This window comes from Crassostrea angulata, chromosome 7, assembly GCF_025612915.1.
Source record: "Crassostrea angulata isolate pt1a10 chromosome 7, ASM2561291v2, whole genome shotgun sequence".
NCBI lineage: Eukaryota > Metazoa > Mollusca > Bivalvia > Ostreida > Ostreidae > Magallana > Magallana angulata.
The window spans coordinates 32,901,116-32,921,263 of record NC_069117.1 but is presented as its reverse complement, the minus strand read 5'-3'; the positions used below and the strand labels follow the sequence as shown (position 1 = coordinate 32,921,263).

General features: G+C 36.3%; 2 protein-coding genes across 3 annotated transcripts in view; one reads left to right on the top strand and one right to left on the bottom strand.

Moving 5' to 3' along the window:
* LOC128192429 (toll-like receptor 4) overlaps positions 1 to 20,148 on the bottom strand; it is an 87,634-nt gene that overhangs the window by 18,041 nt on the left and 49,445 nt on the right. Inside the window, exon 1 of one of the 2 annotated variants that reach the window (XM_052865083.1) lies at positions 316 to 337. The exons of the other annotated variant lie outside the window; for it this stretch is intronic. The gene's annotated coding sequence lies outside the window, so the exon portion shown is untranslated. Of the gene's footprint in view, positions 1 to 315; positions 338 to 20,148 lie in introns of those variants that run through there. 2 annotated transcript variants of the gene reach the window in all.
* Positions 15,228 to 19,768, top strand: LOC128192432 (uncharacterized). The gene is made up of 6 exons (XM_052865085.1): positions 15,228 to 15,287; positions 15,567 to 15,596; positions 15,689 to 15,789; positions 16,037 to 16,073; positions 16,216 to 16,266; positions 19,552 to 19,768. Exons 1-6 carry the CDS (start codon positions 15,228 to 15,230, stop codon positions 19,624 to 19,626), a joined length of 354 nt encoding a protein of 117 aa, XP_052721045.1. The 3' UTR covers positions 19,627 to 19,768.

Genomic DNA, 20,148 nt, shown 5'->3' with positions numbered 1-20,148 from the left:
GTAAATGAGGAAGGAATATTGCCTTGTCGATAAGGAATCAAAATTTAAAATCTAAAAATTTATAAACTCTAAATAAAACAAATATTTAACGAAATTTGAACGCAAATATAATACATGTGCATGGGGCGCCTGTAAAGTGCGAAACGAAATCGAAACGAAACGAAATCGATCGAAACGAAACCAATCGAAACGAAACGAAATCAAACGAAACGAAACCAAAAATCGAAACGAAACGAAACGGAATTTAAACAAAACTAATATCAATTTTGACTACATAAAAGTGAAATAAATTTTTGAACCATAAAATATAACTACCTGTATGTTTCAGATTGCCGCTTTAAAGTTTTAAGCCGATTATCTGAAATTTGCAAAATTATATAATTATGTAAATAAGTGTTGTACATTCTTCTACCTTTTAATGTTTCTACATGTAATTTGTTTCATTTAATGATAAAAATGATATTCAGACGTTTTGGGAGAGAGAGAGAGAGAGAGAGAGAGAGAGAGAGAGAGAGAGAGAGAGAGAGAGAGAGAGATATGCCTTAAAACTTATCAGCGACATCACATAGCAAAGAATATACGCAAGTTTGGGAGAGAGAGAGAAAGAAAGGAATAGAGAGAAAGAGATATGATGATGATGATGATGATGATGGTGATACTGAAGGGGACATTCTAATATCAATTTTCTTTCTATCGATTTGAAATATTGTTAAAATGAAAAGATCGAATACAATGTGATTTAGAGCATACTGGTTGGTTACCAGTTTCGAACATATAATAAGAATTGTTGTAATATGTATAGCATGAATTTGGAGGTCGTAATTTGACAAAACCAGGGTCTCCACACCTATCACCAGGGTCAGAGTACGTATCACTAGAGTCTGTGTGCTCATCACCAGGGTCTGTACATCCGTAGCTAAAGTCAGTATACCCATAACCAGGGTCTCAATACCTATCACCAGGGTCATTATACCAATCACTAGAGTTTGTGTGCCCATCACCAGGGTCTGTATACCCATAGCCAGGGTCAGTATACCCATCACCAGGGCTCCATACCTACCGCTAGGGTCAGAGTACGTCTCACCAGAATTTGTTGCCCATCACCAGGGTCTGTACACCCATAACCAGGGTCAGTATACCCATCACCAAGGTCTCCATACCTATCATCAGGGTCAGAGTGTGTATCACCAGAGTCTGTGTGCCCATCACCAGGGTCTGTACGCTCATAACCAGGGTCAGTATACCCATCACCAGGGTCTCCATACCTATCACCAGGGTCAGAGTACGTATCACCAGAGTCTGTGTGCCTATCACCAGGGTCTGTACACCCATAACCAGTGCCAGTATACCCATCACCAGGGTCTCCATACCTATCACCAGGGTCATTATATCCATCACTAGAGTTTGTGTGCCCAACAACGGGGTCTGTACACCCATCACCAGGGTCAGTATATCAATCACCCCGGTCTGTACACCCATAACCAGGGTCAGTATACCCATCACCAGGGTCTTCATACCTATCACCAGGGTCAGAGTGCGTATCACCAGAGTCTGTACACCAATAACCAGGGTCAGTATACCCATCACCAGGGTATGTACACCCATAACCAGGGTCAAGATACCCATCACTAGGGTCTCCATACCTATCACCAGGTTCAGAGTACGTATCACCAGAGTCTGTGTGCTCATCACCAGGGTTTGTACATCTGTAGCCAAAGTCAGTATACCCATCACCAGGGTCTCAATACCTATCACCAGGTTCATTATACATACCACTAGAGTTTGTGTGCCCAACATTGGGGTCTGTACACCCATAGCTTGGGTCAGTATACCCATCACCAGGGCTCCATACCTATCACCAGGGTCAGTATACGTATCACCAGAGTCTTTGTGGCTATCACCAGGGTCTGTACACCCAAGACCAAAGTCAGTATACCCATCACCAGAGTCTCCATACCTATCACCAGGGTCATTGTATCCATCACTAGAGTTTGTGTGCCCATCACTAGGGTCTGTACGCCCATAAACAGGGTCAGAATGACCATCAAAAGGGTCTCATTACCTATCACCAGGGTCAGAGTCCGTATGACGAGAGTCTCTGTATATCATCAGTGTCAGTATACACATAACCAGGGTCAGTAAACGTATTACTAGGGTCTGTAAACCTAACACCAGGGTCATTATACCCATCACTAGAGTTTGTGTGCCCATCACCAGGGTCTGTACACCCATAACCAGGGTCAGTATACCCATCACCAGGATCTCCATACATATCACCAGGGTCAGAGTACGTATCACCAGAGTCTGTGTGCTCACCACCAGGGACTGTATACATATAACCAGGGTCAGCATATGTATCACCAGGGTCTGTAAATCCATCACCAGGGTCACAGTACATATCACCACGCTCTGTAAACCCATCACCAGGGTCTGAATACGTATCACCTGGGTCTGTAAATCTATCAGCAGGTTCATTATACCTATCATTACTGTCTGTGTGCCCATCACCAGGGTCTGAACACTAATAACCAGTGTCAGTATACCCATCAAAAGATCTCAGTACCAAACAGGGTCAGTGTTCGCACACCAGGGTCAGTATACCAATCACCAGGGTCAGTATACCAATCACCACAGTCAGAGTTCGTATCACCAGGGTCTGTAAACTTATCATCGAGATCAATATACCTATCAATAGGATCTGTGTGACCATCACCAGGGTCTTTATACACATAATCAGGGTCAGAATACGTATCAACAGGGTCTGTAAAAATATGAACAGGGTCTGTAAACTCGAGTTTGTGTGCCTTTCAACAAAGTCTGTATGCCGTTAACGAGGGCCAGTATACCCATTACAAATGGGTCTTAATACCTATCACCAAGGTCAGAGTTCGTATCACCAGAGTCCGTGAGCTCATCACCAGGGTCTGAATACACATAACCAGGGTCAGTATATGTGTCACCAAGGTCTTTAAATCTATTACCTGGGTCAGAGTACATATCACATACCTCTGTGTATCTATCATCAGGGTCTGAATACGTATCACCATGGTTTGTACATCCATCAGCAGGGTCATAATACCCATCATTAGTGTCTGTGTGCCTATCACCAGAGTCTGTATGCCCATAACCAGGGTCAGTAAACCCATCACCAGGGTTTCCATACCTATCACCAGGGTCAGAGTGCATATCACCAGAGTCTGTGTGCCCATCACCAGAGTCTGTATGCCCATAACCAGGGCCAGTATACCCATCACCAGGGTCTCCATACGTACACCAGGGTCAGAGTACGTATTACCAGAGTCTGTACACTCAAAACCGGGACCAGTATGCCCATCACCAGGTTCTCAGTACTTAACACAAGGGTCAGTGTACGTATCACCAGAGTTTGTGTCCCCATCACCAGGGTCAGTTTACCCATCTCCAGGGTCAGAGTACGTATCACCAGAACTGTAAACCTATCACCTGGGTCATTATACCTTTAAGTAGGGTCAGTGTTCGTAGTACTAGGGTCTGTGTGCCCATCATCATGGTCTGTATATCCATAACAAAGGTCAGTTTACCCATCACCAGGGTCTAAATACTTATCACCAGGAATAGTTTACGAATCAATAGGGTCTGTGTGCCCATCATTAGGGTCAGTATATCTATCACAACAGTCAGTGCACTTATCATCAGGGTTTGTACATCCATTACCTTGGTCAGTAGACTTTCACCATGATAACTGTACCTATTACCTATCACCAGAGTTAGTTTACCTAACGGTCGTGTCAGTGTACGCATCCGTGGGTCTGAGTGCCCATCTTCAAGGTCAGTATACCTATCACAAGAGTCAGTACATTTATCACCAGTATATCTATCACATTCTCTATCACCAGGGTCAGTATACCTATCGACAGAATCAGTGTACGTATCACAAGGGTCTGTAGCCAATCACAGGGGTCAGTATGTATCCATCACCAGAGTCGGTATACACAAACGTGTAGATATTCTAAGGGTCAGCATACGTAACACCAGAATCTCAAAATCTATAACCAGGTATAACCATCACCTGAGACAGTATACCTATCACAAGGGTCATGAGTGTACGTATCACCAAGGTATGTGTGCTCTTCACCAGGGTCAGAATACCTATCACCAGGGTCACTTTACTTATCAACAGGGTCAGTATTGATGCGTACACTATCCTGGTGAAAGGTATTAAGACCCTGGTGATGAGTATACTGGCCCTGGTTATGAGTGTACAGACGCTGGTGATGGGCACGCTGATTCTGGTGATACGTACTCTGACCCTGGTGATAGGTATGGAGACCCTGGTGATGGGTATACTGACCCTGGTTATGGGTGAACAGACTCTGGTGATGGGCACGCTGATTCTGGTGATACGTACTCTGACCCTAGTGATAGGTATGGAGACCCTGGTGATGGGTATACTGACCCTGGTTATTGGTGTACAGACTCTGGTGATGGGCACACAGACTCTGGTGATATGTACTCTGAACCTGGTGATAGGTATGGAGACCCTGGTGATGGGTATACTGGCCTTGGTTATGGGTATATAGACCCTGGTGATGGGCACGCTGATTCTGGTGATACGTACTATGACCCTGGTGATAGGTATGGAGACCGTGGTGATGGGTATACTGGCCCTGGTTATGAGTGTACAGACCCTGGTGATGGGCACACTGATTCTGGTGATACGTTCTCTGATCCTGGTGATAGGTATGGAGACCATGGTGATGGGTATACTGACCCTGGTAATGGGTGTACAGACTCTGGTGATGGGCACACAGACTCTGGTGATACGTACTCTGACCCTGGTGATAGGTATGGAGACCCTGGTAATGGGTATACTGACCCTGGTTATGGGTGTACAGACTCTGGTGATGGGCACACAGACTCTGGTGATACGTACTCCGGCCCTGGTGATAGGTATGGAGACCCTAGAGATGGGTATACTGGCCCTGGTTATGAGTGTACAGACCCTGGTGATGGGCACACAGACTCTGGTGATACGTACTCTGAACCTGGTGATAGGTATGGAGACCCTGGTGATGGGTATACTGGCCCTGGTTATGGGTATATAGACCCTGGTGATGGGCACACAGACTCTGGTGATACGTACTCTGACCCTGGTGATAGGTATGGAGACCCTAGTGATGGGTATACTGGCCCTGTTTATGAGTGTACAGACCCTGGTGATGGGCACACAGACTCTGGTGATACGTACTCTGACCCTGGTGATAGGTATGGAGACCCTGGTGATGGGTATACTGACCCTGGTTATGGGTGTACAGACTCTGGTGATGGGTACACAAGACTCTGGTGATACGTACTCTGACCCTGGTGATAGGTATGGAGTCTCTGGTGATGATTTTACTGGCCCTGGTTATGGGTGTACAGACTCTGGTGATGGGCACACAGACTCTGGTGATACGTACTCTGAACCTGGTGATAGGTATAGAGACCCTGGTGATGGGTATACTGGCCCTGGTTATGGGTATATAGACCCTGGTGATGGGCACACAGACTCTGGTGATACGTACTCTGAACCTGGTGTTAGGTATGGAGACCCTGGTGATGGGTATTCTCGCCCTGGTTATGGGTGTACAGACTCTGGTGATAGGCACACAGACTCTGGTGATACGTACTCTGACCCTGGTGATAGGTATGAAGACCCTGGTGATGGGTATACTGACCCTGGTTATGGGTGTACAGACTCACGAGATTATATTGGTTTACATAAAGTCTTTATACTAGTATACATGTATGTAATGAAACCATGATATTTTGTTCAGGCACTTAGCATCGTAGCAAAGTGGGTTGAGGGCAGACTCATCCAACCTTGCCTTGAAAAAAACCCAACTCAAAATTACTTTTTAAATAATTGAAAATCCTAATCCGTGGGGGTAGGGGGCTAAGTGTACCTTTAACTTCAATTTCACAGTTTATGTCCTCTCTTTCATTTCAAATTTTACATGGTCCCAAAAACATTGGAGGGGGGGGGGTGCAACTGTATGTTAATTTACTTTTTTATAAGTAAATTCAAGAAAAATGTTTGCTGCGAGAAAACGTGTGCTGGAGGGGGCAGTTCCGTCCCCCTGTCCCTGCCCCCATTCCACCCCCCCCCCCTCCGATGCTAAGTGCCTGTTGTTTTCCTGTAACATTGATTTTTATTGTTCTCTCAATTATTTATTTAATTTTTTGGTGTAAAATCTAATGTACATAACATTTTTATCACTTCTGATCATATTTTTCATATAAAAATCGCATTTTTAAATTGCACATATATCAGTTCGAAGTTCCTCCAAATAGCTTTCGAATTTCCTCCCAATCGTTTACCGATCCCGATGGAAAGTTGGTTCACGCATGCGCACATCCTAGTGCTTGGTTATAGTATATAAAAAGAAAAAGTAGCCTATTATGAGTTTTGTTTATAATGCATCACAACCCCGACTTCTTTAGTCTGACCCCACAAGGGGCATAATTAAGGTCTTCCGTTTCCAACGGAAGACCTTATTGTTATTGCTTTGTTTCTTTTTCCCTATTCTTATTAAGGTCTTCCGTTTCCAACGGAAGACCTTCTTGTTATTCTTCGGTTTCTTTTTCCCTATTATTAAGGTCTTCCGTTTCCAACGGAAGACCTTATTGTTATTGCTTTGTTTCTTTTTCCCTTTTATTATTTTTTTTTTCTTACGCTTTTTTGTACAAGCGATTTTTTGAAAACGACTTGACCGATTTTCGTGAAAATTTCAGATCTTGTAGATATTGATAAAAACCTTATATATAATTTTTTATTTTGATGACGTCATTTCCGTTCGGGAGATATTGACGTTTTAGTGATTTTTAGAGGGTCATTTTGTCCTGCTATCTCCTCCTAAACGAAAAAAGATATTGAATTTAAATTTTCAGGGATTGTAGACAAAAGATTGTAGATGTGTTTAAAGGCATTTGTGGTTGTCTGGCTTCAAAGGCGTTGAAGCTCGCTTGGACCCGAAAATCGAGTTTAAAAAAACGTCGTAATTTTTAATGGTTTTTGTTCTTTATCTCCTTTCCTGAAAATATTTTACAATAACATATAGAGCAAATAAAATTTATATTTACAAGATCTTCCGTTTGATAAAAAGAAAAAGGGGCTGGTCCCTCAAATAAGGGGCCAAAAGGGCTCTAAAGTCTTTCTCCCATAGCACTTTACTGAGAAATATTTTGTAATATGTTTAAGAAGCAAAAATGTTCATCTTTTACTAATAAAACTATACATTATAAATTTTTTATTATGCATTACGCAATTAGGGGTTTTAAGGGGCCAAAAGTCCAAAACTTTGATCGAATATATCTCAAAAAGGACAAATATTTTGAAAAGCAATATAGAATAAAAGATGCTTAGAATGCTGTTTTAAACAATATTCAATCATAAAATTTTCGTTATCTGGCCCCAATAAGGAGATGAGGGGTCGGCCCCTAAAATGTCCTATCCCAGATAGCTCTTAAACGGCAAAGAATTTCTAAACACTTGTTGAGCAAAATATATTTAATATCAAAAGAACTTTCGTATGATGCCAAGAAAAAGGGGCTGGCCCTTCAATTTAGGGGCCAAAAGGGCTCTAAAGTCTTTCTTCTATAGCCTTTTACTGAGAAATGTTTTGTAATATGTTTAAGAAGCAAAAATGTTCATCTTTCACTAATTAAACCATACATTATAAATTTTTTATTATGCGTTACGTAATTAGGGGTTTTAAGGGGCCAAAAGTCCAAAATTTCGATCGAATATATCTCAAAAAGGACAAATATTTTGAAAAGCAATATAGAATAAAAGATGCTTAGAATGATGTTTTAAACAATATTCAATCATAAAATTTTCGTTATCTGGCCCCAATAAGGAGATGAGGGGTCGGCCCCTAAAATGTCATATCCCATATAGCTCAAAAACGGCAAAGAATTTCTAAACACTTGTTGAACAAAATATGTTTAATATCAAAAGAACTTTCGTATGATGCCAAGAAAAAGGGGCTGGCCCTTCAATTTAGGGGCCAAAAGGGCTCTAAAGTCTGTCTTCCATAGCACTTTACTGAGAAATGTTTTGTAATATGTTTAAGAAGCAAAAATGTTCATCCTTTACTAATAAAACTATACATTATAAATTTTTATTATGCGTTACGTAATTAGGGGTTTTAAGGGGCCAAAAGTCCAAAACTTTGATCGAATATATCTCAAAAAGGACAAATATTTTGAAAAGCGATAAAGAATAGAAGATGCTTAGAATGATGTTTTAAACAATATTCAATCATAAAATTTTCGTTATCTGGCCCCAATAAGGAGATGAGGGGTCGGCCCCTAAAATGTCATATCCCATATAGCTCAAAAACGGCAAAGAATTTCTAAACACTTGTTGAACAAAATATGTTTAATATCAAAAGAACTTTCGTATGATGCCAAGAAAAAGGGGCTGGCCCTTCAATTTAGGGACCAAAAGGGCTCTAAAGTCTTTCTTCCATAGCACTTTACTGAGAAATATTTTGTTATATGTTTAGGAAGCAAGAATGTTCAATTCACATTTATTTAACAACATATTATAATTATTTTATAACGTGTTCCGTATTAAGGGGTTTTAATGGGTTTTAAGGGACCAGAAGTACAAAACTTTGATAACATACCTCAAACAGAACAAATCTTTTAAAAAGCATTATTTTGAAAATCAATATAGAATAAAATGCTGAGAATGATGTTCCCAACAAAATTCAACCATCAAATTTTTTTTGTAGCCCCAATAAGGAGATAAAGGGTCAAATATCAAAGTCAAGTTCATATAACCTTCAAAAAATCGCACGGAAGACCTCCTCGTTGCTCGCAACGAGATCGTGTCTAGTTATTATTATTTTTTTTCTTCCTTTTTTTGTGCACGCGATTTCTCAGAAACGGCTCGGCCGATCTCAATCAAATATTAGGATGTGATAGATAGTGGTCTGAACTTGATTGGAAATTTTTTGCATTGATGACGTCACATCCGTTTTTGAGATATTGAGATTTTTCTAATTTTTATATGGGTATTTTGTCTTCTGTTGTTCTCCTAAAGTATAAGAGATATTAAGCTCAAATTTTTACGGTAGGTAAAGGAAAGATTGAAGTTTTGCATGATTGTTGTTTTGTATGTTTAGCACTACTGGCGCCAAAGCTCGCTATGGCTCGAAAATTGACATTAAAAAAGCGTCGTGAATTTTTGTGCTTTTCTCTCTTTATCTCTTTTCTGGAAAATATTTTGTTAAAACATGTAATGTAAAAAAAGTTTATATTTACAAGACCTTTCTGCTGATATCAGAAAAAAGGGGCTGGCCCCTCAATTTAGGGACCTAGAGGGCTCTAAAGTCTTTTACCCATAACTCTTTACCGAGGGATATTTTGTAATAAATTATAGAAGCAAATATGTTTATCTTACAGTTATAAAGCCAAGCAGTATAACGATTTTCTCATATGTTACGTAATTAGGGATTTTTAGGGGTCAGAAGTCCAAAACTTTGACCACCTATATCTCAAAACGGAAAAATATTTTGAAATGCAGTATAAAGGAAAAGATGCTCAAAATGATGTACTTAACACCATGCAACCTAAAAAATTTGGTTCAGCGGCCCCAATAAGGAGATAAGGGACCGGCCCCTAAAACATTCTTTCTCAGATATCTCAAGAATAGTAACGAATTTCTGAACACTTGTTGAACAAAATGTCTTTATAATTAAATGACCTTTCATTTGATACCAAGAAAAAGGGGCTGGCCCCTAATATTAGGGACCTAGAGGGCTCTAAAGTCTTTTTACTATAGTTCTTTCCTGAGGGATATTTTGTAATAAATTATAGAAGCAAATATGTTTATCTTACAGTTATGAAGCCAAGCAGTATAACGATTTTCTCATATGTTACGTAATTAGGGATTTTTAGGGGTCAGAAGTCCAAAACTTTGACCACCTATATCTCAAAACGGAAAAATATTTTGAAATGCAGTATAAAAGAAAAGATGCTCATAATGATGTCCTTAACAACATGCAGCCTAAAAAAATTGGTTCAGCGGCCCCAATAAGGAGATAAGGGACCAGCCCCTAAAATATTCTTTCTGAGATATCTCAAGAATGGTAACGGATTTCTGAACACTTGTTGAACAAAATGTCTTTATAATCAAATGACCTTTCATTTGATACCATGAAAAAGGGGCTAGCCCCTAATATTAGGGACCTAGAGGGCTCTAAAGTCTTTTTCCTATAGTTCTTTACCGAGGGGTATTTCGTAATAGATTATAGAAGCAAATATGTTTATCTAATAATTGTGTAGCCTAACATTATAATGATTTTTCTCATGTGTTACGTAATTAAGGATTTTTAGGGGTCAAAAGTCCAAAAATGTGATAACTTATATCTCAAAAAGAAAAAATATTTTGAAATGCAGTATAAAAGAAAAGATGCTCAAAATAATGTACCTAATAACATGCAACCTTACAATTTTTGTTCATGGCCCCAATAAGGAGATAAGGTCCGGCCCCTAAAATATTTTTTCTGAGATATCTCAAGAACGGTGACGAATTTCTAAACACTTGTTGAACAAAACTCTTAAACCTGAAACAAAATAGTATCAGGCACTTAAAATGTTTATTCCTCTTTTCCTGTTTTAAATCATGTATAGCTGTTAAATAGCAAAATCAAGATCGAACATAAATCTCAATTTCTAAAATAAGACGGAAGACCTCCTCGTTGCTCGCAACGAGATCGTGTCTAGTTATTATTATTTTTTTTCTTCCTATTTTTGTGCACGCGATTTCTCAGAAACGGCTCGGCCGATCTCAATGAAAGTTTCAGATATGATAGATATTGGTCTGAACCTGATTAATTTTTTTTTGTGTTGATGACATCACATCCGTTTTTGAGATATTGAGATTTTTCTGATTTTTATATGGGTATTTTGTCTTCTGTCGTTCTCCTAAAGTATAAGAGATATTAAGCTCAAATTTCTACGGTTGGTAAAGGAAAGATTGAAGTTTTGCATGGTTGTTGTTTTGTAAGTTTAGCACTTCTGGCGCCAAAGCTCGCTAGGGCTCGAAAATTGACATTAAAAAAGCGTCGTAAATTTTTGTGCTTTTCTCTCTTTATCTTTTTTCTGGAAAATATTTTATTAAGACATGTAATGTAAAAAAGGCTTATATTTACAAGACCTTTCGGCTGATATCAGGAAAAAGGGGCTGGCCCCTAAAATTAGGGACCTAGAAGGCTCTAAAGTCTTTTACCCATAGCTCTTCACCGAGGGATATTTTGTAATAGATTATAGAAGCAAATATGTTTATCTCACAGTTATGTATTCAAGCAATATAATGATTTTATCATGTGTTACGTAATTAAGGGTTTTTAGGGGCCGAAAGTCCAAAATTTCGATCATCAATATCTCACAAAGGAAAAATATTTTGTAATGCAGTATGAAAGAAAAGTTGTTCAAAATGATATTCTCAACAAAATGCAACCGTCAAAATTTCGTTAAACGGCCCCTAAAAGGAGAAAAGGGACCGGCCCCTAAAACCTTCTTTCTCATATATCTCCAAAACGGTAACGAATTTCTAAACACTTGTTGAACAAGATTTGTGTAGAATTAAATGACCTTTTATTTGAAATCAAGAAAAAGGGGCTGGCCCCTCAAATTAGGGGACCAAAGGACTCTAAAATCTTTAATCTGTAGCCCTTTACTGAGAGATATTTTAAGAAATATTATAGAAGCAAATGTGTTTATCTTATAGTTCTGTATTCAAGCAATGTAATGATTTTATCATGTGTTACGTAATTAAGGGTTTTTAGGGGCCAAAAGTTAAAAAATTTGATCACCCATATCTCAGAAAGGAAAAATATTTTGTAATGCAGTATGAAAGAAAAGTTGTTCAAAATGATGTTCTCAACAAATTGGAACCGTCAAAATTTCGTTGAACGGCCCCTAAAAGAAGATAAGGGACCGGCCCCTAAAGCCTTCTTTCTCATATATCTCCAAAACGGTAACGAATTTCTAAACACTTGTTGATCAAAATTTGTGTAGAATTAAATGACCTTTTATTTGAAATCAACAAAAAGGGGCTGGCCCCTCAAATTAGGGGACCAAAAGACTCTAAAATCTTTAATCTGTAGCCCTTTACTGAGAGATATTTTGTGAAATATTATAGAAGCAAATGTGTTTATCTTATAATTCTGTATTCAAGCAATGTTATGATTGTATCATGTGTTACATAATTAAGGGTTTTTAGGGGCCAAAAGTCAAAAAATTTGATCACCCTTATCTCAAAAAGAAAAAATATTTTGTAATGCAGTATAAAAGAAAAGATGCTCAAAATAATGTCCCTAATAACATGCAACCTTACAATTTTTTTTCAGCGGCCCCAATAAGGAGATAAGGTCCGGCCCCTAAAATATTCTTTCTGAGATATCTCAAGAACGGTGACGAATTTCTAAACACTTGTTGAACAAAACTCTTACACCTGAAACAAAATAGTATCAGGCACCTAAAATGAAGATCCTCTTTTCCTGTTTTAAATCATGTATAGCTGTTAAATAGCAAAATCAAGATCGAACATAAATCTCAATTTCTAAAATCAGACGGAAGACCTCCTCGTTGCTCGCAACGAGATCGTGTCTAGTTCAAATTATATTTTGCAGAGTATATAATCATCATGTTCCGGGATTTTACTATGTTATTATTATGAAGCCGATAACTGGTACAGTAGATCGTAAAAACTCGGCAAATTCGGGGCCTGCTAAAAAGCACAAAACAAGATGTTTGCGGTTCTAAAAAATGATATAAACTAACAGATTGATAAATAAGGAGTTCATTATTTTAAGTATGGCAAGTTTTATCCAAAAATCTCGAGAAATAAGAAAATACGAAAAGAAAACATTAAATTTTAGCCGATAACTGGTACAGTGCCAGTACTCTAAATCACATTGTATTCGATCGTTTCATTTTTACAATATTTCAAATCGATAAAAAAGAAAATTGTTGTTAGAATGTCCCCTTCAGTATCATCATTATATCTCTCTCTCCCTCTTTCTTTCTCTCTCTCTCTCCCAAACTTGCGTATATACTTTGCTATGTGATGTCGCTGATAAGTTTTATGGCATCTCTCTCTCTCTCTCTCTCTCTCTCTCTCTCTCTCTCTCTCTCTCTCTCTCTCTCTCTCTAAACGTATCCTGAATATCATTTTTATCATTTAATGAAACAAATTAGAAACATTAAAAGGTAGAGGAATATACAACACTTATTTACATAATTATATAATATTTGCAAATTTCAGATAATCGGCTTAAAACTTTAAAGCGGCAATCTGAAACATACAGGTAGTTATATTTTATGGTTCAAAAATTTATTTCAATGAATTTATTTTCACTTTTATGTAGTCAAAATTGATATTAGTTTTGTTTAAATTCCGTTTCGTTTCGTTTCGATTTTTGGTTTCGTTTCGTTTGATTTCGTTTCGTTTCGATTGATTTCGAAACGTTTCGCACTTTACAGGCGCCCTGAATTTAAAAAACTTGCCATCTAATTAAAATTAGACCTTTCATCTCACTCTCTGTTATATATGAGTATCCACGAACCACGAACGAAAAAAGCAAGATGAAATGTTTAATTTTCATTAGATTGGAAAAGTGGTATTTTTTATTGTTTTTTTTTAAAATACCAGGTATCCTCGTTGAGATTATTAATCGCTTATTTTGTGCAATTGTGTAAATGAGAAGTGTTAATGGGGCAACTAAACATTTTTCGGTGTTAACGGCATGCATGCTTGAATGTTTTTCGTTGTATTCTTGTGATATTCAGTATTTTCTGTTGTTATATCCAATGGACGAGCTTCAGCATAAAATTTGCATATTTTGGAGTTGAGGTCGGCAGTATCAATTGTGAAAAAAAATCAATTTCAAACCAAACGTTTCTCAACTCTATTCTAAAAAAAATAATTAATAAAATTCAAATTTTTAAATTTAAAAAAAAAAATTGTTAACTGGGCATTTTTTCTTAATTTTGCTGATTTTTAAATTTCTATTTTGTTAAGACCCCTCCCCGATTTCCACTTATGTACGTTTTGTTTATATTTGTCATAATTTTGAGTAAAGTTTCTTTGAAATGGATATTCAAAATACACAAAATATAAAATTTGACTACCGAGTATGGGATTTATTTATAAGTTTTTTAAATTAAAAAATATAATAAATTAGGTACTTTGTATGGTTTAACTTTAAACATCCCTTTTTGTGCTACGTTTTATTGAATCTGTATGCCAGCTGTCCTGAAACATTTTAATATCTTCATCGGTAGCTGTTTTTAACCCTTTTATCGAAGTGTTCCCAAGATTTCCTCATAAAGTGTTCTTTTCATTACAGCAGTTAATCTTTTGGAATATTCGGACGCACCATCGTTTGTTGCGGAATAGGGGTCAATCGTTTTTTCATTAACGAATTCGTGGTCAATATTTGTAGAAAAAAACCGCATGCATATGAGAGAGAGAGAGAGAGAGAGAGAGAGAGAGAGAGAGAGACTGACTGAATTTGACTTTAAATTCTCTGTGTAGATCATCTTATTCCATCGGGCAAACGATTATTTCTTTAAAGGAGACGTTTATGATGTATACCGTATTTCATTTATTGCGCATTTGCCAAAATCTTTTAGAGTTATTGTTCTTTGTTTTTGGAGTTATCGTTCTTGACATAAATTTTATTATCTATTTTAGATTTGCCTTTAATTAGAAGGTTTAAGAAAATATATTAACCAAGTTTACTCAATCTATAAAATTCTTAAAAATTATTTGAAATGGTTTGTTAAAATGTCAGATTTTCGTAGTTTTTTGAAAAAAAGAGAAAAGAAATTAAGGCTAATGCAAATCTTTACACTACTCATTCATCTGTAATGTTTTTGTGCGGTATATGTATTATTCGATAAAGTATTTTAAATATGTGGAGTAAATGGGGAGATAGGATAACAACATTACGGACATAGACTGTCGCCTTTAAACCATGTTTGTTCATTGTACCTACACAGATAGTCGTAACAATTTAGTCAAGAAGCAGGGACACTGCGCTAAAATAGTATAAATTCCTTCTAACTGCCACCAACACCATATTCAATTTGGGGTGTCGAACTGCATACAGTGTCACTGCGCTAAAATAAACGTGTCCGATTTCTTTAACTACGAAAAAAGATAAGAATAATTCCTTAAAACCCAATTCATGATGGAAAAATCTTTTCAATTTTGCAGCCGCGAAGCAACCATCAAAGCGCTCAAATCTGTAAGTATAACTTTTTACTTCGTATAACTTAATACTCCGTAAAACTTACCTAAACTTGTCGTGTGAAATACATCAAAATTAATTACAGCAACAGTCAGGGCTAGTGTGTAATATTTTTGACATATTTATACAATATTATTGGTTTTCATACATGATGTTTAGGAGATTTTCATAAGAAGTTGTATATTTATATTACTTTGCTATTTTAAGGTAATTGCGTTTTTTGGGGTAAACTGAAATATCAAATCGAAGAATCATATGACTTTTTTCTCTCTGCAGGAAGTGCAGAAGTTTAACAGCAGAGTGGACGTAAGTAATGTATACATGGTACGCTCATTGTAGACAATATTTTAAAATCGAAATTATGACCATTGAAGTATTTTATTTTATTTTTTACACAGAGAGCCTGTGCGCGTGCTTTAAACCTGGATAGAATGACTCGGGAGTATTTCACAAAGATGATCCCCAAAGACATGAACAACAACACGCCATCTTGTTCTGGGTAAGGTTTTATCTTATGCATGTATATCTAGATATGTGTTTTTCAGTAATTGGTGAATTACATGAATTATATTTTACAAATATATGCAAGGATATGTTTTAAATAAAATTGCCTCATGAATTGATTTTCCAATCAAGATTTGAATTTTTAAATAAAATTGTGGTTATTGTTTCATTCCCTTTCAATAGAACGTTGATACAATTGATAACACTGGAACTTTTTTTTTTTACCTTTTATTATTATTAAGGAGAGAATCTGGAAATCCAGAAGACGGATTAGTACATGTACGTCTCTCTCTCTCTCTCTCTCTCTCTCTCTCTCTCTCTCTCTCTCTCTCTCAAAATAAAATGAAGATATTGTAATACTATTAAGTCAACTTAAAACATTCTGACTTAGTTGGTATCTTTCTTTTTAATATTTTGAAAGAGTCAGGGACGAATTTTGGAGTTTCTGAAGAGACCTGGAAGAAAAATAAGGGTAAGAACATTTTTTTTTAACATTTACATGTATTTAGAACAATGTAATTTAAGGAAATACCGTGTGTAAATATCTAGCAACCTGGCGACAATGTGAATATGGTATTAAGTTTTATTCACATATGAAAGTTTTTATGAAGGTGGGGACATTGCAGCAAAAATACATAACGCGGGTTAAGTAATTTTTTTCTGCAGTGATCGCTACCTTTATAACCAGCATGAATCAGCAAGAAAAGCATCTGTCTTTTAGTAACACATTAATTAATGTATTGTAAAAAGTAAGTAAAATTAACTAAATTTAAGTAAATTACTGTTAATGTACATTAGTGCGTTAGCTTAAAAAAAACAGTCAAATAATCTCCTACGGGAATTTGAGTCTGACATCATCATAATTAATTTGAGCAGTCCATGATTTTTCTTACGTCGCTGCAGGTTTCGACCGATCAAAAAACGGGGCGTGTAGATTTCAGTCCTGTCAGTTTCTACAACTGTTCAATAAAGCTAGATCTATGAAATAACTATAAGTTTCCGTAAGAATTAGAGGGAATCATTCTCGGTTGATGTAAATATATAAAAGAGGTATAGTGCCTTTTCCCATTATTACGCCTACACCTGTGTTTGGACGGAAAGTACCTGTTACTAAAAATAGCTTCAGGTACCTATAGCTGTCGCAATATTGATTTTCGAAACCTGGATACGCTGTACTGATTTTACAATGGTGTCTGTAAGAACTGATTTGTCATAAATTCGGGAAACTCTGTGTATAGCAGTAGTTGATATTCTGAACCGTGATAAGTTCAAGCAGAATGCAATGGATCTAAGTGTAAAAAGAGTACAAGTAAGTAAATGATTTATAATAGTGACATGTGTTTTATAAACAAATAAAGATACATGTATATGATATAATACCTTAATAAATTAGTAAACACCCGGCCATCGGACCTATATGTCACTTTATAAACATAAGTATACAAATGATAAGTTTACGCATTGTTAATTTTATACAGGATAGGTTGTCTGCACATAAAAGCTGAATATACAAATTTTGCAGTTTGTCTAGGAAAGTTAGATAGGAGAAAACCAGTGCAGTCTGAGTCTGACATGTTTAGTAATCGATTATTAAAGCCAATACTAGTAAAGAATTCGGTTCTAAGTTTTGAATAAGATGTACCATGTAATAAAAAATAAAATTTGTCTTCTATTGCTTCTACAGAACATAAAATACATAGCCTATCGTTTACTTCCTCCCCCTAAATCGCCCTGTTTCTATTCTGATAGGAAGAACACCACGTCTAACTTGTGCTATTATAGATCTATAAGGTTTGGGTATGTCCATTGTCACGTATTTTTCTAAATTAACATCACTTTTAAAGGACCTGTAAGGTCTGAGTTTTGAAACACTTTGTAGTTCATTATGCCAGTCATTCACAAATTTCGGTTGAAGTTTGATCTCGGCTAGGTTCAAGTTACATACCTCCCGATTTAAAAAACATGTTGACATATCGATAGATTGGAGTAAAATTTTAACATGGTGTGACCAGGTTTTGGTTATTTGATTTTTCTAAGTCCCACATGAAAGCTAATTTTGTAAGTACATGTATATCATCACTTATAGTAACAAGATGATTCCACAATCGTAGCATGTTAAGTTGATTGCGATAGAATGAAGGAAACTAGCCACTATCTTCTTGAATAGCTAAAGTCGGAGTAAACCGGTGCACCCCTAGAAAGTGTCGCAGCGCCCGTATCTGTACTGATTCGATGTTATAATGTTTTGTGTGTACATGTATAGTGTTAATGAATAGATCTGTTTATATTGGGTATGCTCAAACTCAGACTGAATTAAACAAGATAATTTTTAAAAAAAACCCAGAAGAATAGATACATGTAACTTAACCTCTCTATTCTGTTCATGTGTCAATTTAAGTGAAAAAAAAATAGTTCTCAGTGGATTCGATCCAGCGACCCAAAATCAAAAAGATCTCCGCGTTACCACTAGGCCACGCACCTAAATTTCTCAGCAGATACATTTTCAATATATATGGCTATGTACATGATTGTATTAGAAAAGACACTAATTGAAATATTTGTCTAATTTTCAATACGAAAACCACGTTTAACCAAAACTAATTCAATGTAAGCTTGTACTACAATACCTGTAGAATATCATTTCAATCGGATGTCTTTGGTTTAGAGTGGTTCAAATAGTCAAATATCCAATTTTTATCGTATACTAACTACTTTAATATATACCCCTAACAAAACCTGAATATTTTAATAATGTCATGTAAGATAATTAAGACTCTTAGATCATGGTGATAGTGTAATTTGCGTTTCTTTGATTATATCTAAATTTAATATTGTATAATATTGAAAATGTCTGATGTTTGCAAAAGGCTATCTTTGAGGCCAAATCGTATATTAAGTGCGCTATACCTCTTACCGGAAATGTCTATTGTCAAGTCGAACATAACATTCCTGTTTTAATTTCGGGGTTTTTCCCCCGATAATTTAAAATGTTTAATCAATTGTTTAAAATCAGTAAGGTTTGTCCTTTTACCAGTCCAACGAAGTGTACAAAGTTTGATTAACATTCATGAGAGGATATTCTTGGAATGTTGCTCAACAGCTGAAAATGGACACACATACATACACACACGCGCGCACGCACATCAGCGATACTTTACCCCCTCACACAAGATGCGTGAGGGGGTAATAAGCAACCGAAATTTAAGGGTCAGTCGTCGAGTTATAAACGAGATACAGAGATCTCAATTCTCTGTTTTGTAAACAAAGCTTGAGTGATGTTTTTGTTTACATTTTGAATATTCCGTGTTAAGACCTAAAATGAACATGATGAATGTGACAAACACTATAGGAACTTGTTTATTAAGGATCAAAACGAATCAGCAGATAGAAAAAAAATCAGACTGAAAAAGATCGGTATCTGTAACAATGTAAAAATAAACAAAGCATGAGCCTTGTTTACATAGCAAAGAATTGAGAGTTTGTATCTTGCTTAAAACTTCAATTATGACCAACACACACATTGTGGTTGATCATTAGAAATGCATTACTAAAGCATTGTAAAGCATTAACATTTAAAAATAAAATTAAGCGAAAATCATGACCGCCCCCTTTAAGACAAGTAAAGACAATATTAATAACTTGCATTTCATCAAATATCGAAAAAAAAAATAATGTATTACATTTTTACCACCAAAAAAAATGATACCATGACATTGTGTGTACCTACTTTGACGAAGTATCATCATTATTATTTCAGGTCCCAAACAGAAAACAAGAGGAAAAATCTCCCAGCTTTTGGTGCAGAGTCAAACAGTTCTTTGGATTCCAATGATTGATTCAATATCGATTTGTTTTATTACTTGCTATATTGACATATCATGAACTTATATAAGTTACAGTATTTGAATACAATTATGTGTGACATTTCAAAGAATATACATATATGTAAAACTTTTATGTTGGTTTGTCATTTGCTTGATAGATTATATAGAATTAAGGATATAATGTAAAAACTTAAAACATTGTATTTGAAAATCTCCAACACTCATCTGGGTGTTTACACCGCTGCTTTCATATTAAAAAAAGAAAATGATGAACACTAGCACTATATTCCTTGATTGGATCGAAAACATGAAAAGAGTTACATGAGTTTCCGACAATATACTTAGTATGCAATGAGACATAAAGGATTGGATGGAATAAAATAGAATGTAACCCCTGCATGTGGGAGAGAGAGAGAGAGAGAGAGAGAGAGAGAGAGAGAGCGCGTTTATACTGAGGTACTTTAGTAGCACTTTAATATTATATAAATAGTAGATCTTTTTAAAATAAAATAAAATAAAAGTCCATTCAT